Below are 21,085 nucleotides of genomic sequence, written 5' to 3' on the forward strand. Positions count from 1 at the left end.
TGGTTTTCTTCCATGTGGATGTTCGTGAGTAGAGCGTTCCATAGCCGCGGTCCTTGGACTGCGAATCTTCATTCTCCTTTAGATTTGTAGCGGGACTTGGGGATGTGGAGGAGATTTTGGTTAGTTGATCAGAGGGGCCGATTAGGGGTGTAGTGTTTTATTTTCTCGCATAAATATTGAGGCGCGTTTCCTTGTGTGCATTTGTGGGTGAGGCAGAGGGACTTGAATGTAACCCAGTCCTTTTTCGGATAACCAATGGAGTCCTCAAGGCCGGGGTGATTGATTCCCAGTTTTTTTTCCTGTTATCAGTCTTACTGCTGTGTTGTGGACGACTTGTAGACGCAAAATCTGGTATTTGGGTAGTCCTAGGTAGAGGGAGTTTGCGTAGTCGAGTCGGAAATTGATGATTGCTCCAACTACTACTGCTGTGTCCTCTTCCGGGATGCATGGGATGAGTCTACGCAGCAAGCGGAGAAGATAGTGAGATCTGCTGATTACTGATCCTATTTGTGCGTCCATAGTCATGTCTGAGTCAAAGATGACTCAGAGGCTTTTGACTTGTGTGCTTGGGGTGATGGTTTGTCCAAGAATGGTAGGTGGTGTCAGTCGTCCTAGAGTTTGTCTTTTGTCTTTTTAGAGTTTGCGTGGAGAAAAAGAAGTTCTGTTTTGGATCCATTGAGTTTGAGGGAGCTCTCCGTCATCCAAAACTCCCTCAAACCCGAACAGAACTGGCACACTGGAACTCCAAAATCGCTTGATGAGTCTTTATTGTCACAAATGTCAGATGAACACAGGAACAGTTACAGCAGTTGATGCATTTCACAAGCGATAGCTTGCTTGTTCACAATTTATAGCTGGCTTGTTGTGAACAAGCCAGCTATCGCTTGTGAAATGCATCAACTGCTGTAACTGTTCCTGTGTTCATCTGACATTTGTGACGATAAAGACTCATCAAGCGATTTTGGAGTTCCAGTGTGCGGCCACTGCTTTGTTCAGTACTGCAGGGAGGAGGCACCTAAGGGTCAGCGAGGTAGGGCCCAGTACAGGGGGAATTAGAGCAGCAGGGCGATCGATTTTCAGAGTTAAATCCCTTGTAGTCGTCAGGTGCAGAGGAGCCAAAGAGGATCGGTCCTAGGGGGAGCACATGAGAGCAGAGAAAGGGCATTTTAGAGGACTCTTTCTATGTGTGCATTGTGTGTTAGCGCACAATGGGCCCCACACCCCTAAGGCCCCGTACACACGACCAAACATGTCTGCTGAAACTGGTCCGCGGACCAGTTTCAGCAGACATGTTTGGCCGTGTGTAGGCCCGAGCGGACCATTTTCGGGCGGATCGGACAGGTTTCCAGCCCGGACATGTACGGTCGTCTGTACAGACCTACCGTACATGTCCGGCCGCCCGCCATCCCTCGCATGCGTCGAATGACTTCGACGCATGCGTGGAAGCATTTAAAAGGCAGGCACGCCCACGTCGCCGCGTCATTGTCGCGGCGACACCGCGTCATCGACGCGGCAACACCGCGGACACGCCCCGGGCATTGTTTACGCGCGGACTTCTGTTCGATGGTGTGTACAGCCATCGAACAGAAGTCCCCGGGCAGACATGTCCGATGAAAACGGTCCGCGGACCGGTTTCATCGGACATGTCTGCTCATGAGTACAAGGCCTTAGAGTCTGTGTGCACTGCTCACATTGCACACATGGATGGTATTAAAAGAAAAATGTTTTTCCTTTTGATGATATGTTTAAATAAGTGTTTATAGTTTGCTGGCAGCAAGGAATTCTAGTAACTGTAGAAGAGAAGAGGTATTTGAAGGCATGTCAGAGCCCGTGATAGCTTCTATAGTGTAGTGATCTCATATCCACAGAGTAAATATGACAACGAAAAGTAGATTTAGAGTATAATGTAGTGAAGTCATATATATAGTGTAGTCCCGTTAGATAATTGATATTTAGGTGTTAGTATGATGACTATAAATTATATTGTCCCGCAGCATCACACAGGCTCTCCAGAGAGTGCATTTATTTGATTTCCAATACAGAACAAAGTCCAAATTCCACAGATGATACAAATCCAACAGAGTAATTCAGAATCCCATCTTTTCCTAGACCTGTGCCATGTTCATACAGAGAATATACAAAGAATATTTTGATCACTTCTAGACCTGTGCCATGTTCATACAGAGAATATTCTGAGGGACAAGACTGACTTCCAGGATTATATCCCCTATCCACTGAATAGCTGAGCAATTTGATTGGCCGTCTTTGATCTACATCCTGTCTTTCAGAGTGACAGATAATGACCCCAGCCGGAGACGGCTTCAATCATCACCTATTCCTAATCTTGCATTCTTGCATACTAATAAGCTTCCTCTAATATGTAATTAGATTATATGTGGCCTGAGTAATGGTTTGATTGGTTTGATGTGTAAAATAGACCCATCCTGGAACCCTGCGCACTGACAATCGACAAGCCTCTTTTGATGTGTAACATTTAATTACAGGTTTGATGTGTAAAATCCTGAAATCTGGCCTGGTCAATTTTGGACTTATAATATAATAATACAATATATATATATATATATATATATATATATATATATATATATATATATAAGAAGGCCAGTATGGTGGCCTGAGTTTATGGGAGGAGCCCGGAGGGTATTTAAGCAGCCCACTCACACATGCTCTTTGTCGGTTCAGTGTGCAGTACTACACGTCACTGGGCCGACTCTTCCCAGCTCACCTCTTGTCCGTGAGTCTGCGCATTCAATCGCATTCGACATCGCAAGCGCTTTGCGGCTTCTCCCTTCATGGTCTTCGCCGGCGGTTCCCGCTTACTGTCGCAGGTAGGATTCAAACCTTTTCGTATCTTGTGCAATCTTACAATTCGTTATGCTTCCTATCCTGCATCCCTTTTGGGAAAAAATCTGCCTGAGTTACTTTTGCTTATGTTCCAACATCATTCGGCTCAGGCATAATACATTTGCAACTTCCTTCTGCCAAACATGCGATTCATTTGTAAATCCATTTGGAGATTGACATGTGTTTGTATGGGTTCTTTGGCAGATTGAGGTGGTAATTGGACTCACATGGTGCCTTCTCTGCACTTGATTAGCCTGGGGGGATGGGTGGTTGGTAGGTGTTCGGTTTCAAAGCAAGGGGTAGCATACACTCTACAACCAATTTGTATCAGATTCGTTCAATACTCCTATCAATTCGTATCGGATTCATTTCATGCATTTTACAACCGTTTTGTATCAGATACATTGCATAATTTCTACCATTGTCATTCATTGTTTTCCCCATGTCGTGTGTTTTAGTTCCCGCAGCGGAACTTACGAATTGTTTGTTCACGGCTCTTCTCTCTCATTTATTTACCAAAGTTATTGCCTGTGCGTCATGCATGGCGCCACACCACACTCTTGGGATGTGTTGCACATCCACTCCAGTCCAAAGCAAACCCAGTCGCACTTTACTGTCCCGGGTAGGATTCGTTAGCTTGTTTGTCATGTCAAATTCGTGGCCACTCATGGTGTCGCCTGTACCATATGTTTGGTTCCCGCAGTGGAGCTTACAAAGCATTGATACGCACTTCTCGTGTTCTATTTTCTACACCAAACCTTGTTGTTTTGCCCCATGCACGGCATCACGCTACACGTTCCCGACATGTTTCACTCCAGCCACAGTCCGCCGCAAACTCACTCGCATGGCCCACTTTCGCAAGTAAGATTTGTTATTACATTCTTTATGTTCTATCAATTTGCTACCATTCGTTGTCTCCCATATCGTTCATTAGTGGCCCCTATGGAACCTACGATTCAAACAGGCGTTGTCCTTCTACCTTATACTGCTTGCTTAAGGTACAAACAAACCAGGTGTTTCTATCCTTTCTCAGTAACCCAATTCTTATTGATTGAGACCTTGCAACCATGCAAATCATCTCAGCAGTCTGATACCCTTGCTGAGACCCTTGCAACACATGACCCTTACAAAATGCAAAAAAAATAAAATAAAAAAATAAAAAACGCAAAAAGAAAAAAAAAATATATAAAACGCAAAAAAAAAAAAAACTATTGCCACCACGTAATCTCAGCCCAGCAACCTGACACCTGTTGAGACCGTTGCAACGATGCAAAATTCGTCTCCACAGCCTGACACCCTTGTTAAGACCCTTGCAAACGCAATACCGTCTTAGCAGCCCCACACTCATCGAGACTCTTGCAACCACACTAAATCGTCTCAGCAGCCTGACACCCTTGTTAAGACCCTTGCAACACATGACCCTTACAAAACGAAAAAAAAAAAAAAAAAACGAAATAAAATAAAATAAAAAAAAACGCAAAAAAAAAAAAAAAAAAAAAATAAAAGTGCAAAAAAAAAAAATTGCCACCACACAATCTCAGCCCCGTTGAGACCGTTGCAACGACGCAAAATTCGTCTTCGCAGCCTGACACCCTTGTTGAGACCCTTGCAAACGCAATACCGTCTCAGCAGCCCCACACTCATGGAGACTCTTGCAAGCACAGAAAATTGTCTCAGCAGCCTGACACCCTTGCAAACGCAATACCGTCTCAGCAGCCCCACACTCATGGAGACTCTTGCAAGCACGCAAAATTTGTCTCCGCAGCCTGACACCCTTGTTGAGACTCTTGCAAACGCAATACCGTGTCAGCAGCCCCACACTCATGGAGACTCTTGCAAGCACACAAAATTGTCTCAGCAGCCTGATACCCTTGTTAAGACCCTTGCAACACATGACCCTTACAAAACGCAAAAAAAAAAAAAAAAAAAAAAAAAGCAGAAAAAAATAAATTGTCACCACACAATCTCGGCCCAGCAACCTGACACCTGTTGAGACCATTGCAACCATGCAAAATCGTCTCAGCAGCCTCACACCATTGTTGAGATCCTTGCAAACGCAATACCGTCTCAGCAGCCCTACACTCATCAAGACTCTTGCAACCACACAATACCATCTCAGTAGCCTCACACCATTGTTGAGACCCATGCAAACGCAATACCATCTCAGCAGCCCTACACTCATCAAGTCCCTTGCAACCACGCAATACCGTCTCAGCAGCCTCACACCATTGTTGAGACCCTCGCATAGCAATACCGTCTCAGCAGCCCCACACTCATCAAGACCCTTGCAACCACGCAATACCGTCTCAGCAGCCTTACACCATAGTTCAGACCCTTGCAAACGCAATACCGTCTCAGCAGCCCCAAACTCATCAAGGCCCTTGCAACCACGGAATACCGTCTCAGCAGCCTCACACCATAGTTCAGACCCTTGCAAACACAATACCGTCTCAGCAGCCCCACACTCATCAAGACTCTTGCAACCACGCAATACCGTCTCAGCAGCCTCACACCATTGTTGAGTCCCTTGCAAACACAATACCGTCTCAGCAGCGCCATACTCATCGAGACCCTTGCAACCACACAATACTGTCTTGAGCAACCTCCCACTCGTCAAAGACCTTTGTGACCATACAGTCTCGCCCCAGCAACCTGGCATTCATTGAGACCCTTGCAGCCAGACAAATCATCTTTGGCCTCATGTACACTGCTGTTGGTAAAAAAAAAAAAATGGGTTCAGACGGATGTTCAGAGGCATTCGAAACGCATTCGAAACGCCAATGCCTGTAACAGCTTGTAAACACTGCCAGATGCGGTAACTCATGTTTACCAGCGTTTCATTCACAGTCGTTTTCATAAAAATTTTTTAATAAAGGGGAATATTGTCTCAGCAACTTGACACTCATTTGAGACCCTTGCTAAATGTAATATCATCTCAGCTACCTCACACCCTTTTAGACCTTTGCAACCACACAATCTCATCTCAGCAACCTGACACCCGTTCAGACCTTTGCAGCCATACAAAGTCATATTAGCAACCTGACACTCATTTGAGACCATTGCAAATGCAATATCGTCTCAGCAACCTGACACCCATTTAGACCCTTGCAGCCATACAAAGTTGTCTCAGCAGCCGACGCTCATTTGAGACCATTGCAAAACACAACATCGTCTCAGCAACCCCTCACTTGTTGAGACCTGTGCAACCACACCATGCCATCTCAAAACAAACCTCATAATCATCGACACCTTTGCAACCACGCAATACCATCAAACCTTCATACTCAAGGCCCCTGCCACCACACAATATCGTCCCAGCAACCTGACACTCACTGACACCCTTGCAACCGCACAATATTGTCTGCAGTAGTATAAAACACTTAGCGGCACGCACCTACGTGCAAACCCGAATACAAACTGAACTTGCAAACACACCTCAGTGACAAACAATCAGCCACACAGACACACAGTGGCACCCAGTTGGCCATTCATCTTCAGTGGCACGCGGGCCACTCATCTTTTCTCAGTTTTTTCCCTGCGGTTAGTTCAGGTTTTCATCCAGCACCAGCGAGTGCACGTTGGCCTGCAAGTGCACGTTGGCCTGCGAGTGCATGTATATCGTCTTGTTGAGCACCTGTGTATTGTCTTGATTTTCTCACACCAATGCAAGATCCAGTCCAAGTTCTCAAACTAGACCAAGCATCAGTAGCAGACTTAGCTATGTGGGACAACTTCCCCACCTGATAGAACATCATTTCAATCTTCATCCCGGCAGTGTCAGCCGAGCCACCAAAGGCTTTTGCAGCCATTTTTAGGCCGCCACTGGTTCTCCAAAACTTGGCCCCCAGAAATTCTCTTAAATTTTTGCTTCACCCAGTCTTCATCACACCTCGTGCTGCACCCCATCGTGGCAGCTGCCCAGGTCTGGGACCACACTTGAACAGGACAGACACTGTTCTTCACCACAGACAATCAGGCCACAGCCAACATCATCAATTAAGATAGATCTAAGTCACTCCCCATCACTTCCTGCGCAGGCTCGCGCAGCTGTCACTCCGTCACCAGTTAATATCTTATGTAGACCTTTTCCAGGCAAATGCAAAAAGCAGCTGATGCGCTTTCCTATTCCAACCTTGGAATGGATGTTTTTTCCAGCAAGAGCCTGGAGCCGACCCAACAACTATCCCTGTCCCACCATGGACATTGCTGACGATGGACTGAAGTCGCATCTCGCCAACGCAATCCAACTTATTAACCACTCCTTGGCACGCAACACACTGAAGGCCTATCGCACTGCTTGGAACACTAATCGCAAATTTTTGGCCCCTTGCCCCGGAGCAGCAATAGGCAACGTTGGACACATCCTAGCCTTCATATCGTATTGCCACATGCAGCTGACCATTTCTCAATACTATCACGCCATATCTAGATGGCATCCAGCATTTCCTGTCCCTGCAGGACCCCAGTAAACCGTCAGTATTCTCGAGCCCATGCAGTCAAGTCCCTCCTACAGGGCATACAGAAGCACCAACCTGTAGTCAGTGGCAAGCGCCTACCTTTCAAGAGTCCCCTCTTTAGGGACATGTCTAAAATCCTTACTCGTTCCCTGTTTAGGGCTTTGCCCAGTCTAGTCACCCAACAGCCATCTACCAGGCCTTCTACGATTCCCTACAACCTAGTGAATTTAGTCAGCGGCTCCGGCAGTCACACACTGCTCCGACGCCACCCGACTCGCTTTCGAACCACTACACTCTTACAGTCTGCAAACGCAACAAACAGGCCCCTGGGGTTGACATCAACCTGTTTCAGACTGACAACGCCTGACGCCCAGTGACGGTGCTCGACCCACTACTGCTCCATCTACCCAGCCAATCTGATGGTAGCTCGTTGCTACCCTTTCTAAACCAGCTCCCTGAGTGTCAGCCAGTGTGTCAAGCATGTCAGAATCCTCCTAAGTAACTTGGGCTTCAAACCCCAGTCAGTTCTCTGGACATTCTTTGGAGCAGCCTCAGTTGCCTCCCAACAGGGAGTACCAGACTACGTAATCAAGATACCAGGCTGATGGAAGTCTCCTTGTTTCGCCACATACATCCCAAATCCTCATGAAGGAATGGCACAAGCCTTTACCAAGCTGGCTAAATAAATACAAGAAATCAATATAAACTATTTCCCTATCTGAGTCTTTTGCCCCCTTTTCTTGGCATACTGACCAGACCACCAAGGCACACTTCAGGTCTATTTATGTTGTAAGTCTTGTCGCGTGTTTATGTGATCCACATCTCTCTCGGTCAGAGGGTAACGACCATAAATAAGAAGGCCAGTATGGTGGCCTGAGTTTATGGGAGGAGCCCGGAGGGTATTTAAGCAGCCCACTCACACATGCTCTTTGTCGGTTCAGTGTGCAGTACTACACGTCACTGGGCCGACTCTTCCCAGCTCACCTCATGTCCGTGAGTCTGCGCATTCAATCGCATTCGACACCCTCCCGCCCTTCCCTTTTTCAGGGCACTTCTCAGCATGTCCTTCTTCAATTAACTACCCATTACTTACCTTGGGTATGCCCCCTTTTCTTGGCATACTGACCAGACCACCAAGGCACACTTCAGGTCTATTTATGTTGTAAGTCTTGTCGCGTGTTTATGTGATCCACATCTCTCTCGGTCAGAGGGTAACGACCATAAATATATATATATATATATATATATATATATATATAACATCCCACATATTACAACATATATTACAACATATTGGTGTTGGTTATTTCTAGTTTACTTCATCAAACATATACAGTATGCAGTTTTACTACTCATTCCAGACTTGGGGATGGATGGTGCATAAACAGGAGTTGTAACTTACATGATAAAAGCTTGGCATTGAATAAAACAAAACAAGCAATAGCTGTTGATTTGAAGCGAGCCCATTATCAGTAGAGCTGCCAGTATACATTCCGTTTTGTCTCCTAGAGACATCTTCTCCTTGCTGCAGGTGGCCTGGTCTGCAGCAGTTTTGGTCATCTGTAGTTAAATAACAACTCATAGCTTCAAATTCGGATATATTCTTCTGATTACAGTCAATAGAAAGGACACCAGAGGAAACTAGATGCATGTAGGTAAAGATAGTTCTGTTTTCTAAGGAAGGCGAGCATGATTTGAACTATATTCTTAGTTTGTCAGGTATGTGTTGGGAAAATATTAATGTGTAGGTTTAGCAACAGTTTTTTCTTTTTCCAATGGACTATAAATGCCATTAATGCAAAATTGTATTTATTGCTGTCCAATGGGCTGCATGCAGTAGTGCAAGCATGCATTGTATTATATTTAAATGCTGCTTTTTTAAGGTATGATTATTTTATCGTATGTTTTGTCTATATGTAAGTAAGGCATTGCTTCCTCTGTGAGCGTGGCATCAAACATTTATTGTATGCTTTTGTACAATGAAAGAAAGGTATTTATTGATAATAGCAACATTCACAACCATCATTTCAGATGCTGGCTAGGACCTTGAAAACTCAGTGCAGTGTCACATGCATTGTGAAGGTGTCACTTCTTATACAGTACAGAGTAGTATTAATGGAAATACCATGATAAGGGCAGAGCTCGCACTTTATAGTTTATACAAGGTCCAAAAAAAAAAACTCCTCATGACAAGGGGCATTTTTCATGTGTAGCGCCTGACTATTTTCAGAGCCGGTGCTATTGTAAATTTAGAGGGAGTTCAGAGAGGTAGTTGGCTCTAAATCTGTTTATTTGGTTAAAGCGGAGTTCTGGCCACAATTTCACTTGTTATATATAAATACACCTGTAATACACAAGCTTAATGTATTCTAGTAAAATTTGTCTGTAAAATAAGGTCTGTTTTGTTAGGTTGTTACAGCATTTAGACACTTTATAAAATAGAAATTGACTGGGGCCAGCTTAAGTGTGGGCATCATGAAGCCAGACTGTATGACTTCCTGGATTTCAGCCTTGCAGATCTCGCACATGCTCAGTGCTGCACAAGCAGTGTATTAGGTTAGATTAGTCACATGATTCTTTGAGACTGGGGAGTGCACAGACTCCTGGAAAGTTACACCCACTACATTCCCAGGAGTCTGTGCGGTGTAGGTTAGGAAGCTTAAGTACCTAGGTGCAGGAAGTGGAAAGATTAACTATTCTGCCTAGCAACAACACTTTGAAGGCATCTAAAAAAAAAAAAAAAAATTTCTTAAAGGACTAATGAATTTTTTTTTAAAACTACTGATGTAATGTAATATTTATGGGTGGAACTCCACTTTAAATTGAGGGCCTCTGCTCCAGCTTTGGCTGTACTGTTTGTGCATACTATCGTTGTCTGGGGAGTGAGTCCCACCCCAGGCCGACAGGTGGCAGCAGTAGGGTCAAGTTCAGTTGAATATTTCCTCCCAGCAGCCTATCAGGATGGTTGGTCGCCTCGCTGGGCATGCTGGGGAGGAGTATTTAAGGGGCAGACGCCATTGTTTGATGTCGCTGTGTTCCCGCCCTTGAGCTGGGCAGTCGTCCCACCACCCCCGTTTGTGGCCTTCCTGGCCGGAGTGTGTGCGTGTGTGTGTCGCGGTGTTCCTGGCTCCAGGGACCACGTTGGTCTGGAGCACATTCATCTATCTGGTGGATCCAGTGAGTCGACTGGGTCCCTAATTTGCCAGATGGTCCTGGGCTGTCCGTCCAATTGGAGGAAGGTGACTGATGAGGAACCTGTCCGGGAGATACTGAGCACAAGGCTGGTGTTTCAGGAGAGGCCTGTCTATTCATCAGAGGACACTTTGGTTCTGAGATTCTGGACGTGGGTCGCCTATCAGTTGCTGATTTAACCAAAGCAATTTGAAGGAGAACCGGGTGCTGAATACAGTACAGAAGAATTTTGGACCGCAATTGTCCCCAATCTTCAGGAGGGTCTGTGGCAGAGACTTAATCCTGTTCATCCGAGTGACACTCTGGCTGCCAGGCTGGTGAGAGAGGCCTGTCCGGATGCACTATACCCACTCCGACTGGAGTGGAGAAGTAAAGTTTTCGTAGGAAGCAGGACTGTTTCCATACCCAGTTACACCTGAATTTGCTATCTTCCATTTGCTATCCCTTCGGTCTTCCACAAATTTTCACTATTTTTCCCCATTGGGTAATAAAAGCAAAGAAAAGACATTGGACATTGACTTTACTGCAGCTCTCATCCAGTACCCTAGATGGCAGAGATACAGAGGTAACGTGCCACCCAAAACAAACCAGCGGCTCCTTCGGGGGTAGTGCTACACGTGGGGGCTCGTCTGGGATCGGCTGTTACCTCTGGCAACTGAACTGAAAAAAATGTTATTCCGCTATTGAGAGCTTGGAATTGTCGTGGTGTTGGACTGTGCCGGTGAAGAAGGGGTTCAATTCAGGTACTAAAAAGTTGTGGGCGCACGTGCAGCAGAGTGACGTGTCACAGCAACGTGCTAGAAAAGAACTTGCAGTGGGAGGGCTTTACTGCAGCTAGTCCAGTACCCTAGACTGCGGAGATACAGAGGTAACGTGCCACCCAAAACAAACCAACAGCTCTTTCGGGGGTAGTGCTACACATGTAAACTTTAATCCCTATGTCACTGCAATATGCCTTTTTAATATGAATTGTATACAACCATTGATATAGAATGCAACAGAATTGAGTCACAGTCGACAACACAATTATTTGCATAGAGGCGCAGATAATCATAGGAAACAGCTTAGGCAATTTTTTTCTCTCCTGGTGCAGGGATTGCAGATTTTTCAGTAACTTCCTTCTACTGTTTAGAAACATTTATTTTTTACAGTCATTTCGATAAAACATATCCAAGAGAAGCTCGCTTTAATGAAAACAATCTTTTAAAATGAGGCTATTTTAAAAGTGGAAAGAATGAGGGAGATACAATTTTTGTATGCTGATATTAAACTGCTTATAGTGCTCCAAAGGCAATATTTTTGCTGTGCTTTATACATAGGTTAAATGCGTTTGTATTCTACAAAATTCCAGTTATAGTCAGCAATATACAGTATGTAACTTTTATAACAACCAAGTTGCTGTTCTCTCCCTCTAGCACCTGCTTTTGATTACCGAGACCTACCTGCACCAATTGCTGAAACTGATCAAACCATTACGGTTCTCTTAAGGCCTGCACAAGGAAGAGGATCTCCTGTCAGGTAAATTTCTCTGCCTTTGTTGAATGTCTTTTTAACTGTTGGCATTATTTTTTTCCATACCACTAACATATTTTGCTATATTTTAGCAAAAGAAGATAGTCAATCACATCCCTCCTTATATTTTTTCATTTTTAAAACAGTCATAAAAGCAGGGTCACTTTGAAATTCATATTAGGCATACAAACAATCAAGTCCTTTTCCTGTGGATGCAGCAAGGCTACAGATGCAGCAAACGTGCAGTGGGCACTAGGATTGTAGAGGTGAATACTGGTTTTGGCTAATGCTGGAGATTAATATTGGCTTCAGTAACTTAGAAGAGCATTCTGACTCATTGCTGGAGTGGAGATTGTATGTCCTGCTTAAAGCGGAGGTCCCGCAAAAAATATATATTAAAAGCCAGCAGCTACCAATACTGCAGCTGCTGACTTTTAATAAATGGACACTTACCTGTCCAGCACGCCCGCGATGTTGGCAGCAGAAGATGAGCAATCGCTCATCTCTCTTCTGCCCCTGCCGCCATCCTTGGTGAGGTAATCAGGAAGTGAAGCCTTGAGGCTTCACTGCCCGGTTCCCTACTGCTCATGCGCGAGTAGCGCAGGGCTTTCCCAGTGGTCCCCGGGGACCAGTGTGTTTCCCAGAAGGGGGTGGGGGGAAGTGGAGTGACTCCAGTGGGAGTCTCTCCCCGGAAGTGGGTGCAAATACCTGTGTTATACAGGCATCTGCACCCCCCTCCCCTAAAAGGTACCAAATGTGACACCGGAGGGGGGAGGGTTCCGAAAAGCGGAAGTTCCATATTTGGGTGGAACTCCGATTTAAGTTAAATGGCAGATAGCTACGTGATGGGACCTCAAAACTCTGGGCAAAAACCAGAATTGCACACAGCTGTGCTGTATTGAGGAAGTACTTGCACTGTGTCACAGTAAATAATTGTGACATTACCTCCCTTCCCCCTTTATGAGGGCCTAGTTTCAGACAGAATAGGCAATACCATTTCCATACAAGGTATGGAGCAAAAACATCTGATACCAAGGCCCATACATTTTTTTGCAGGCTGAAGCCTTTGCAATCCAACAAGTAATACAGCTTGCCTATGAAGATCTTGAATCCTAAGAATTGCTGAACTTCATATTCTTAAAGGAAGCTATTTGAGGTGAAACAACTGGAGTAGAGGTGGGAATGTGGTGAGAACCATGGCTTTAAAAGAGAGGCGAGAAAGGAGTTGATGTGGAAGACATAGTTTTAAAGACATGGGATTGATCTTGAATGAATCAAAAGGGTGTCACTATATTAGCATCAAACAAACAATATTAAGTCATAAATCATATAAAACACATTTATCCATGTGCTCATGTGACAATAAGTGTCCCGACATAAGTGCTGTGCCAAAATCAAGTGTCTATTAAAGTGTTACTAAACCAGGACCCTGCATTCACTATATCTGGTCTCCCACTGTGCACAAAATATAGAAATGCAACTATTTTGGTAAATATAAATGGCTTAAAACCTTTTCTCATCAGCAGTATATAGCAGTCTTTTGACTTTTTTTTTGTGTCTGGCTGAGCATTGGTTAAAGCTTGTAGGAGGAGTTTATATTCTCCTCTGACTGTCCTATGAGACTGCATGACCCCTGACCCTCTGTCTGAACAGTGCTAATTGGCCCTGTGCTGATCACATGCTCCCTCTCAAAAGAAAAAACTCTAGCAATCCACACCAAACTGAGCATGTGTAGAGTGCCCCATGGAGCTCTATTCTATCAGCAAATGGATTGGGGACAGTAAAGAAGTGGAGGATCAGAGAAGACAGGATCAAACAGCCATTTTACATAATGCAGAGGATTAACCCTTTAGGTTCCACAGTGAGTATAACAAGCATGCTATTTTTGCATACAGACTGATTTTACTGTTGTTGGTTTAGTAACAATTTAATGTTATGAGGTACTCCTTCAATTCTCCTTCAATCTGGGATGTGTGATTTGCATCTACTTTTACGTTAACAACTCAGAGGATTTAATCCGATTTCCCTTATAGCTCCTAAATATGCTGAGAGCAAGTCTTCCATGTGAATATGTTTTCTATGTGAATTTAAAACGATACACTGAATCCAGGAAACAGTTGTTTATATGTATCACCATTTATTGCACCACTGCAGTATTTAACCAATGTTTTTTATAAGCATGTGTTTATTGTATTGTGATTTGGATACTCTGTCATACCTTTTTGCAATAAACAGAGTTAGAAAAAAAGGAATAAGGAAGTTACAGTGTGCTTTCTTAACAATGGAAAACTCCACTCCCCCTTAGCCTCCTTTCCAGGATTTCAGGAATACTACTCTCCATCTAGTCACCACCACACTATAAAGCCAACAAACACCAACGGAGAAAATTTTATTGTGCAGTGTTTTATTATTTCATGTTACCTTATTCTTTATAAGAGGTCATGGTTATCTGGTGAGTGAGCACTTTTTGTCATGTGTGTGATCACGGAGGGACTGGTCATTGGATACAGCACATTGGTAGAGTGATTAGAAGAAAAATTAAAGGAGAACCTCATAACATTTATGGACACTTGATTTTGGCAAAGGAATGATTGACTGTGCAATCAAAAGGTTTCTAGCTGAAGATTGATGCTAGGGCTGGAGCACACAGAAAAGTGGGGAGGGGAATGAAAGTTTCCATTTTAGATAACCTGTTGACCACAACCCACCCAAATCACTGTGCAGCTGCGAGTGATCCCAATGCCATATTTTTTTTTTGCTGGCACTTTTGCCTCAGACTGTCCACAGAAGTACAGCACTGGTGCCCACTGTCTAAACCAGTGTTTCTTATCTCCAGTCCTCAAGGCGCCCCAACAGGTCATGTTTTCAGGATTTCCCTCAGATGAAATGGTTGTGGTAATTACTAAGTCAGTGAAACTGATCAAATCACCTGTGCAAAATAAGCGAAAGACTGAAAACATGACTTGTTGGGGAGCCTTGAGGACTGGAGTTGAGAAACACTGGTCTAAGCATTGATGTCCTCATGGACTGGCTCAAGCCTTGTACACATGACCGTTTTTCTCGGCAAGAAACAGGCAAGAAAACTGCTGCCAGAGTTTTTTGCTGAGAAAACCGTTCGTGTGTATGGTTTTTCATTGCGAAAACTGACGGGAATCTCAACGAGAAAAATAGAGAACCTGCCCCCTATTTTCTTGTCGGGATTCTCGACAGTGTATTCCTGCCGAGAAACCCGAGCGTGTGTATGCTTACCTGCCTCCATGGAAACCCGCGCATGCTCGATGAGACTTCGACACATGCGCAGTAGCTTCCAAGGCATAGGTAGGGTGAAGCAAGATGGCGGCGACGGCATCGAATGTAACGAGCGCATGCTCGTTGTAGTCGATGGCGTCACTGCATTCTTGCCATTCAAAAGAACGGCGGTTCTTTTGAATGTGCGTCTGTACACAGGACTTGGCAAGAATATCTTGCCAGGAATCAAGTCGAGAAAACTGACGGTTTTTATTCAACAGGATTCTTGCCTGTGTGTACAGGGCTTGAGAGGTATCTGGTCAATGTAAAGCTGGTTTAGTTAGGAAAGTGGATTTCAGAGCTTCTAAAGCTTCCAAGATTTAGGAGGCCAGTTCTTGGGATCAGTGCCTTTTTCGGTTAGTGCCACCAGAAAGAAATAGTAACTGATAAATATGTAGCATTACCCCCGGAGGAGCTGCTGGATGTTTAGGCGGCACATTACCTCATGGCTCCTCTGAAATTCCTAGGGGTGAATGATGCGTATTGCATATAGCAGAAGTAAAGGAATGTCCACGACAGGTGCTCTTTGCTGTGCTCTTTATTACCCAGCTGGGTAAAAACAGTAAACTTGTGGTGAGGAAAGTAAAGTTGAAGAAGAAGGGAGAATAGCAGATTCAGGCCGGACAGGCCTCTCTCACTGGTCTGACAGCCGGAGTATCACTTGGACAATTGTAGGATAAAGTCTCTGCCACAGACCCTCCTTTGTGAACTTGAGGAAAAGTCTCTGCCACAGACCCTCCTCGGTGAGCCTCCGAAAGATACCTCTGCCACAGGCCCTCTCTGGTTTGAATTCTTGGAGATATCCCTCCTTAGATGATAAAAAGAAAAAAGGACAATTTGGGAGAGAAGGACACTCCCCCAAATTAGGGGATTTTAATGTGAGAGGTGTCAAATGCTGTAAAAAGGCAAACACGCTAAACACAGATTGTTTTATGAAAATATATCAAAATTTTATAATAATTGTTAAAAACAATTTCCAACGATTAATATGGACCACAGTAGTTACAAAAGCAGGATATATGACAGTATGCAGGTAGCCAACAAGTTTCGCACAGAGGTGCTTCGTCAGGGCCTTGCAACTTTTCTTTTGAATAGTGTAGTCAATTCTGCTAATTACTGAGTCAGATGTACTAGAACGCAGCCATGGGGTCCTACTGGTGAGAGGAACAAACTGCCAAGGCACTGACCAGTGGTAGTCAGATCCACTAGGTCAGAAAATGTGCAGATATTAGAGCGTTTGGAGAGCCCGGCAACAAGACAAGAGTCTGGGAATAGTAAAGCTGGTATTCGGTTTCCAAAGTGAAGGATATCCCATCCAATACAGCGCACAATGTATATGCTACCAGGCAGCTGAGTAAGAACTTATGCCTCCTTCTCTCAAGGGACGCTGAATGTCGTCAAGATACACCACCAAACACGCATAAAGGTGGTCTCGAAATATTTAATTAACTAGATTTTCGGAGGCCAAGGGAGAATTACTAAACCAAATGGCATTATGAGATATTTGTATGGAACTTCCGTTCACCTTCCTCTTTTATTTGAACCATATTCTGTGCCCCCCCATGCAGCGTTTTGAATCACTCTACAGTGGTGGCAGTGGTAGCATTCATGTACAAAATCTTAGGGTTCCATCCTTCGAGCCATTGATGTGGATTTCTGGGTTATGCTTTTTTTTTTAAAACTTTCTGAAATCTATTCACACATAACATGTGTGTTGGAAACTGAGAGTGGCTAGGTTGGTCCTAGCGCCCTACTAATTCACCTTTGTTTACCTTTTTTTTTTTTATTCCAGCTCCCCTATGCACCAATATAGCATTCCTGTACTTTTTTTGCAAAAATATCAAAGCTTTATATAAAATCTACAGGCACTTACCTTACTGTCCTTCATCCCTGTTTCCAAATATATCCATTGCTTTTTCCTTACTTCCTGATCAGATTTTAGGTCATGACACAGGAAGGAGTTGACCAGCTGATCTCATTAGCACACACCCTGCATCATCCACCCATCCATTACCAGCTGCATGTTTTTAAAATGAGATGCAATCAATCAGTAGTCACCCTTCTCACTAAATACACAATATACAATCAGATGGCCATCTTTATACAAGTACATAGAAGGGAGTGGACAGAAACACTAAGCTGTCAAGCCCTGTTCACAACTCTGCATAGTGGGAAATCGAATTCTCACATTTTTATTTTTTAGCTTGGTGGGGAGGCGTTTTGGAGCATTTTCACTCATCACCCATAGTGCAGCCTATCCACCTGAATGGGCTGCCCTACACGCATACACGCAGCAATCACCCCAAAGAAGCTTAAGAACTTTTTTAAAGCAGAGCTTGTGGCGTTTTCCTGTGATTTTTGGTGCCACGCGTTTCTGAAAGGCAAGGAAACGTACAGATATGAATGGGGCCTCATTGTACTTGTGTTAACGCAGCAATTTCACTTTTAGACCCCATTCACATCTAGCATAGTGGGAGCAAATGTTTTGTGGCTAGTTCTTTCCTGTGACACGCATAGGACAGCCCGTTGATTTCAATTGGCTGCACTATATGTGGCTTATGGGACATTTTGGCGTTTTGTGTGTTTTTTACTGTGCGTTTTGCAGCATTTGCCCCTTGTTTTTTCACATGGCAAAATGTGTGTTTGCTTCTGTTTGGTGTGCCGTTAACAAATAATGGCACTGAAAGCGCTAGTACTAGTAGTTTTAGGTGTATAAAGATGGCCATACACTATACAATCTGATTGTACAATCTCCTTTAGATTTACCACATTTATATAATAGGAGGAAATGCCTATCTAGCCAATCACTCTGTATCCAATCAGGCAGGCCCTTGCACTACATAATTGATGGCAGATCTAAAGGAGATTGTACAATCAGATTTTATACTGTATGGTCATCTTTATACACCTAAAACTACTAGTTGCCCTTTCAGTGCCATTATTGTTATCCGTACACCAAACACAGAAGCAAACACACATTTTGCCATGTAAAAAAACTACTGGCAAATACTGCAAAATGCACAGTAAGAAACAAGCAACCCAGAAAACGTCAAAATGTCCCATAAGCTACATATAGCACAGCCAATTGAAATCAACGGGCTATCCTATGCATAAAAAACGAGCCGCAAAATGTGCACTTCCACTATACTAGATGTGAATGGGACCTGAAAGTGAAATTGGAGCAGTAACACAAGAACAATGAGACTCTATTCATATCTGTACGTTTCCTTGCATTTCAGAAATGTGCTGCGTCAAAAATCGCAGTAAAAAATGCACCATTCTAAAAAAAGTTCTGAAGCTTCTTTGGGTCGATTGCTGTGTGCAGGGCTGCCCATTCAGGTGGATAGGCTGCCCTATATGTGATGAGTGAAAATGCTCCAAAAACGCCTCCCCACCTCGCAAAAAAAACAACCTTGTGGTAATTTGAGTTCCCGCTATGCAGAGATGTAAACAGGGCTTAAAAGCTGAGTGTTTCTGTCCACTCCCTTCTATGTACTGCTATAAAGATGGCCATGCACTATGCAATCTGATTGTATATTGTCTATTTATGATTGCATTTAATAAAAAAAAAACCTGCACCTCAAGATGGGCGGGTCGGTTGTAGGGTAGATGATGTACAATGTGTGCTAATGAGGTCCGCTGGTCAACTCCATCCTGTGTCATGACCTACAGTCTGTAAGGAAGACAGAAGCAATAGATATGTTTGGAAACATGGATGGAGGACAGTAAGGTACGTGTCTGTAAATTTTATGGAAAGCTTTGATATTTTTGTAAAAAAGTACATGAATGCTATATTGGTGCATAGGGGAGCTGGAATAAAAAAGAAAGAAAAGGTGAACATAGGGGAACTTAGCCTTTAATGCAAACAGATAGATGCTCTTTCTTGTTTATTAATTAACTGACTTGCCAAGAGCTGAGAAGTTTTTTTTACCACAGAAAAGTGTTTTGCCTTTTCACATGAGTGTTTGTTGTTTTCAGCTTTTATCAGGTTCTGGTTGAGGGTGAAAGCTCCGGTCGATCTCGACGTGAGCTTGCTGTTCCGGGCTGCTTCCCGGCGGCAGGAGGATATGAAGAAGCAGAAATAGAGGGAGCCACTAGTTATGTAGGAGCAGAACTTCCACCCAGTGAATTGCCTCGGGACACTCCCTTTATAGTTGGTGACAATCGCAGCTATGGAGGCTATTGGAACCCACCACTTGATCCCCGGAAAGGCTATCTCATCTACCTGCAAGCTGCCAGCCATCATCGTGGGGTAAGTCTATCAGACAAATGTGAGCTAAATTGAGTTATTGTGATCCAGAAAGAAGGGCTCTTTATGCATAGGTACTTAGAATATGTCTAATAAAATGTATTTTACAATTTTTACATATGTCGCTCTTTTTCTTTATAGGAAACACGTCTAAACTGTGTTAGGATTGCCAGGAAAGGTGACAACCAGATTTATTGTTCCAATGTGTTATACATTTTCCTTTACATCTCTTTTACCTCATTCATTCCACTATTGATTACTGCACCACCTCCTGCAATCTCACTTATTTACATATCCCTTCTGCTCTCTGTGATACTGTCATGCATTCTTTTGCCTTTTAAACCTTCTATTGACGTTTTCTCCAATTAAAATAGTCTTTATCCTCGCCCTGTACTATGTTTTACAGTCTGTCAGTTTTTTCATTCTTTCTGTATTGACATCCTGCTTTTGATCTCTTTTTATTCACCAAATATCTTGCATCATTGTTCTAATTCAATCTTTGTATGTCCTTTTAGATATCTTCTGGTCGTACCTTCATATCTTATATGTTATTTTACTCTCTGGTAGCTCCCTGCAAGGACAGCCACCGCTTCTCTATGGCTCCACAGCATTCAGAAGAGATGGGACTTGTGCTTGGTATCTGTGCTGGTGGGTTGGTTGTATTCATCGTCCTGCTTGGTGCTGTCATTATCATTGTACGGAAGGGGTACGTACCTGGATATTTTTAATTGTATGTTGAGTGGCGCAGTATATTGTGCAGTTATTTTTATTTTTTTTAGTATGTGATGTTCCTTGAACTATAATTAGTACATTGCAATAAGTTCTCAATCTTTCCTTTTTATCTCTAATGCTATCAGAAGAACTCAGTTTTCTTATGCTTACTATCCGTAAGTATGACTGTAGAAGTCTGGCAAAAGCATATAAAAATGAGGGCTTACCAAATCAGACAAAAGCTTGGGATTTTATAGTGAACTTTATTAAAAGCCATGAACAATGTCTACCTGGGATACCTAAGAATAGCAATGTAGATAACTTACATCCTCTCCTGCTAGTTTTGTTTAAATCTAGGGCATATCTTGCTAAAAGACTTTATATTTGATAAGCTAAAGTCTCCTGGCCTGGTGGGGATACTTGGCTGTTCTTTGGTAGATGGAGGGATATGGTTTAACTATCAATTTTTGTATTTCCAGCCATATATATTTCAGGTAGCAGCAAGAATCAAGTACATTTTTCAAGCCTAATTTACACTTTGTAGCATTAGTGATGGGAAAAATACAACATGTTAAATACTGAGCTATTTCCTGATTTTCACAGAAAACCCATGGGTTTGACAAAGTCTGCCTTACCAGTGCGGCATGAGAATTCCTGTGCTGCAGTTCCTAGGGAACATGCCAAGATCACAGATCAACCAAAGCTATTGCAAGAAGAAGCAGCGCTGACATTCCTACATAACTATGGCTCTCGAGGTGAGTCCACTTCGACAAATACTCTATCATTTGCAGATTTGACAGATGATTTTGAC

The 21,085-nt window shown here is 43.5% G+C and overlaps 1 protein-coding gene across 4 annotated transcripts in view; it reads left to right on the forward strand.

Annotated features, from left to right (window-relative positions):
• Positions 1 to 21,085, forward strand: part of PTPRU (protein tyrosine phosphatase receptor type U) — a 161,538-nt gene that overhangs the window by 94,857 nt on the left and 45,596 nt on the right. For 2 of the 4 annotated variants that reach the window (XM_040337281.1, XM_040337282.1), the window contains exons 11-16: positions 11,930 to 12,032; positions 19,293 to 19,566; positions 19,705 to 19,741; positions 20,131 to 20,269; positions 20,421 to 20,450; positions 20,878 to 21,029. In XM_040337281.1, coding sequence (XP_040193215.1) covers positions 11,930 to 12,032; positions 19,293 to 19,566; positions 19,705 to 19,741; positions 20,131 to 20,269; positions 20,421 to 20,450; positions 20,878 to 21,029 — 735 coding nt within the window. The remainder of the gene's footprint in view (positions 1 to 11,929; positions 12,033 to 19,292; positions 19,567 to 19,704; positions 19,742 to 20,130; positions 20,270 to 20,420; positions 20,451 to 20,877; positions 21,030 to 21,085) is intronic. The other 2 variants (XM_040337283.1, XM_040337284.1) reach the window with 1 other exon arrangement.

The sequence above is a fragment of the Rana temporaria genome, chromosome 2 (assembly GCF_905171775.1).
Source record: "Rana temporaria chromosome 2, aRanTem1.1, whole genome shotgun sequence".
Taxonomy (NCBI): domain Eukaryota; kingdom Metazoa; phylum Chordata; class Amphibia; order Anura; family Ranidae; genus Rana; species Rana temporaria.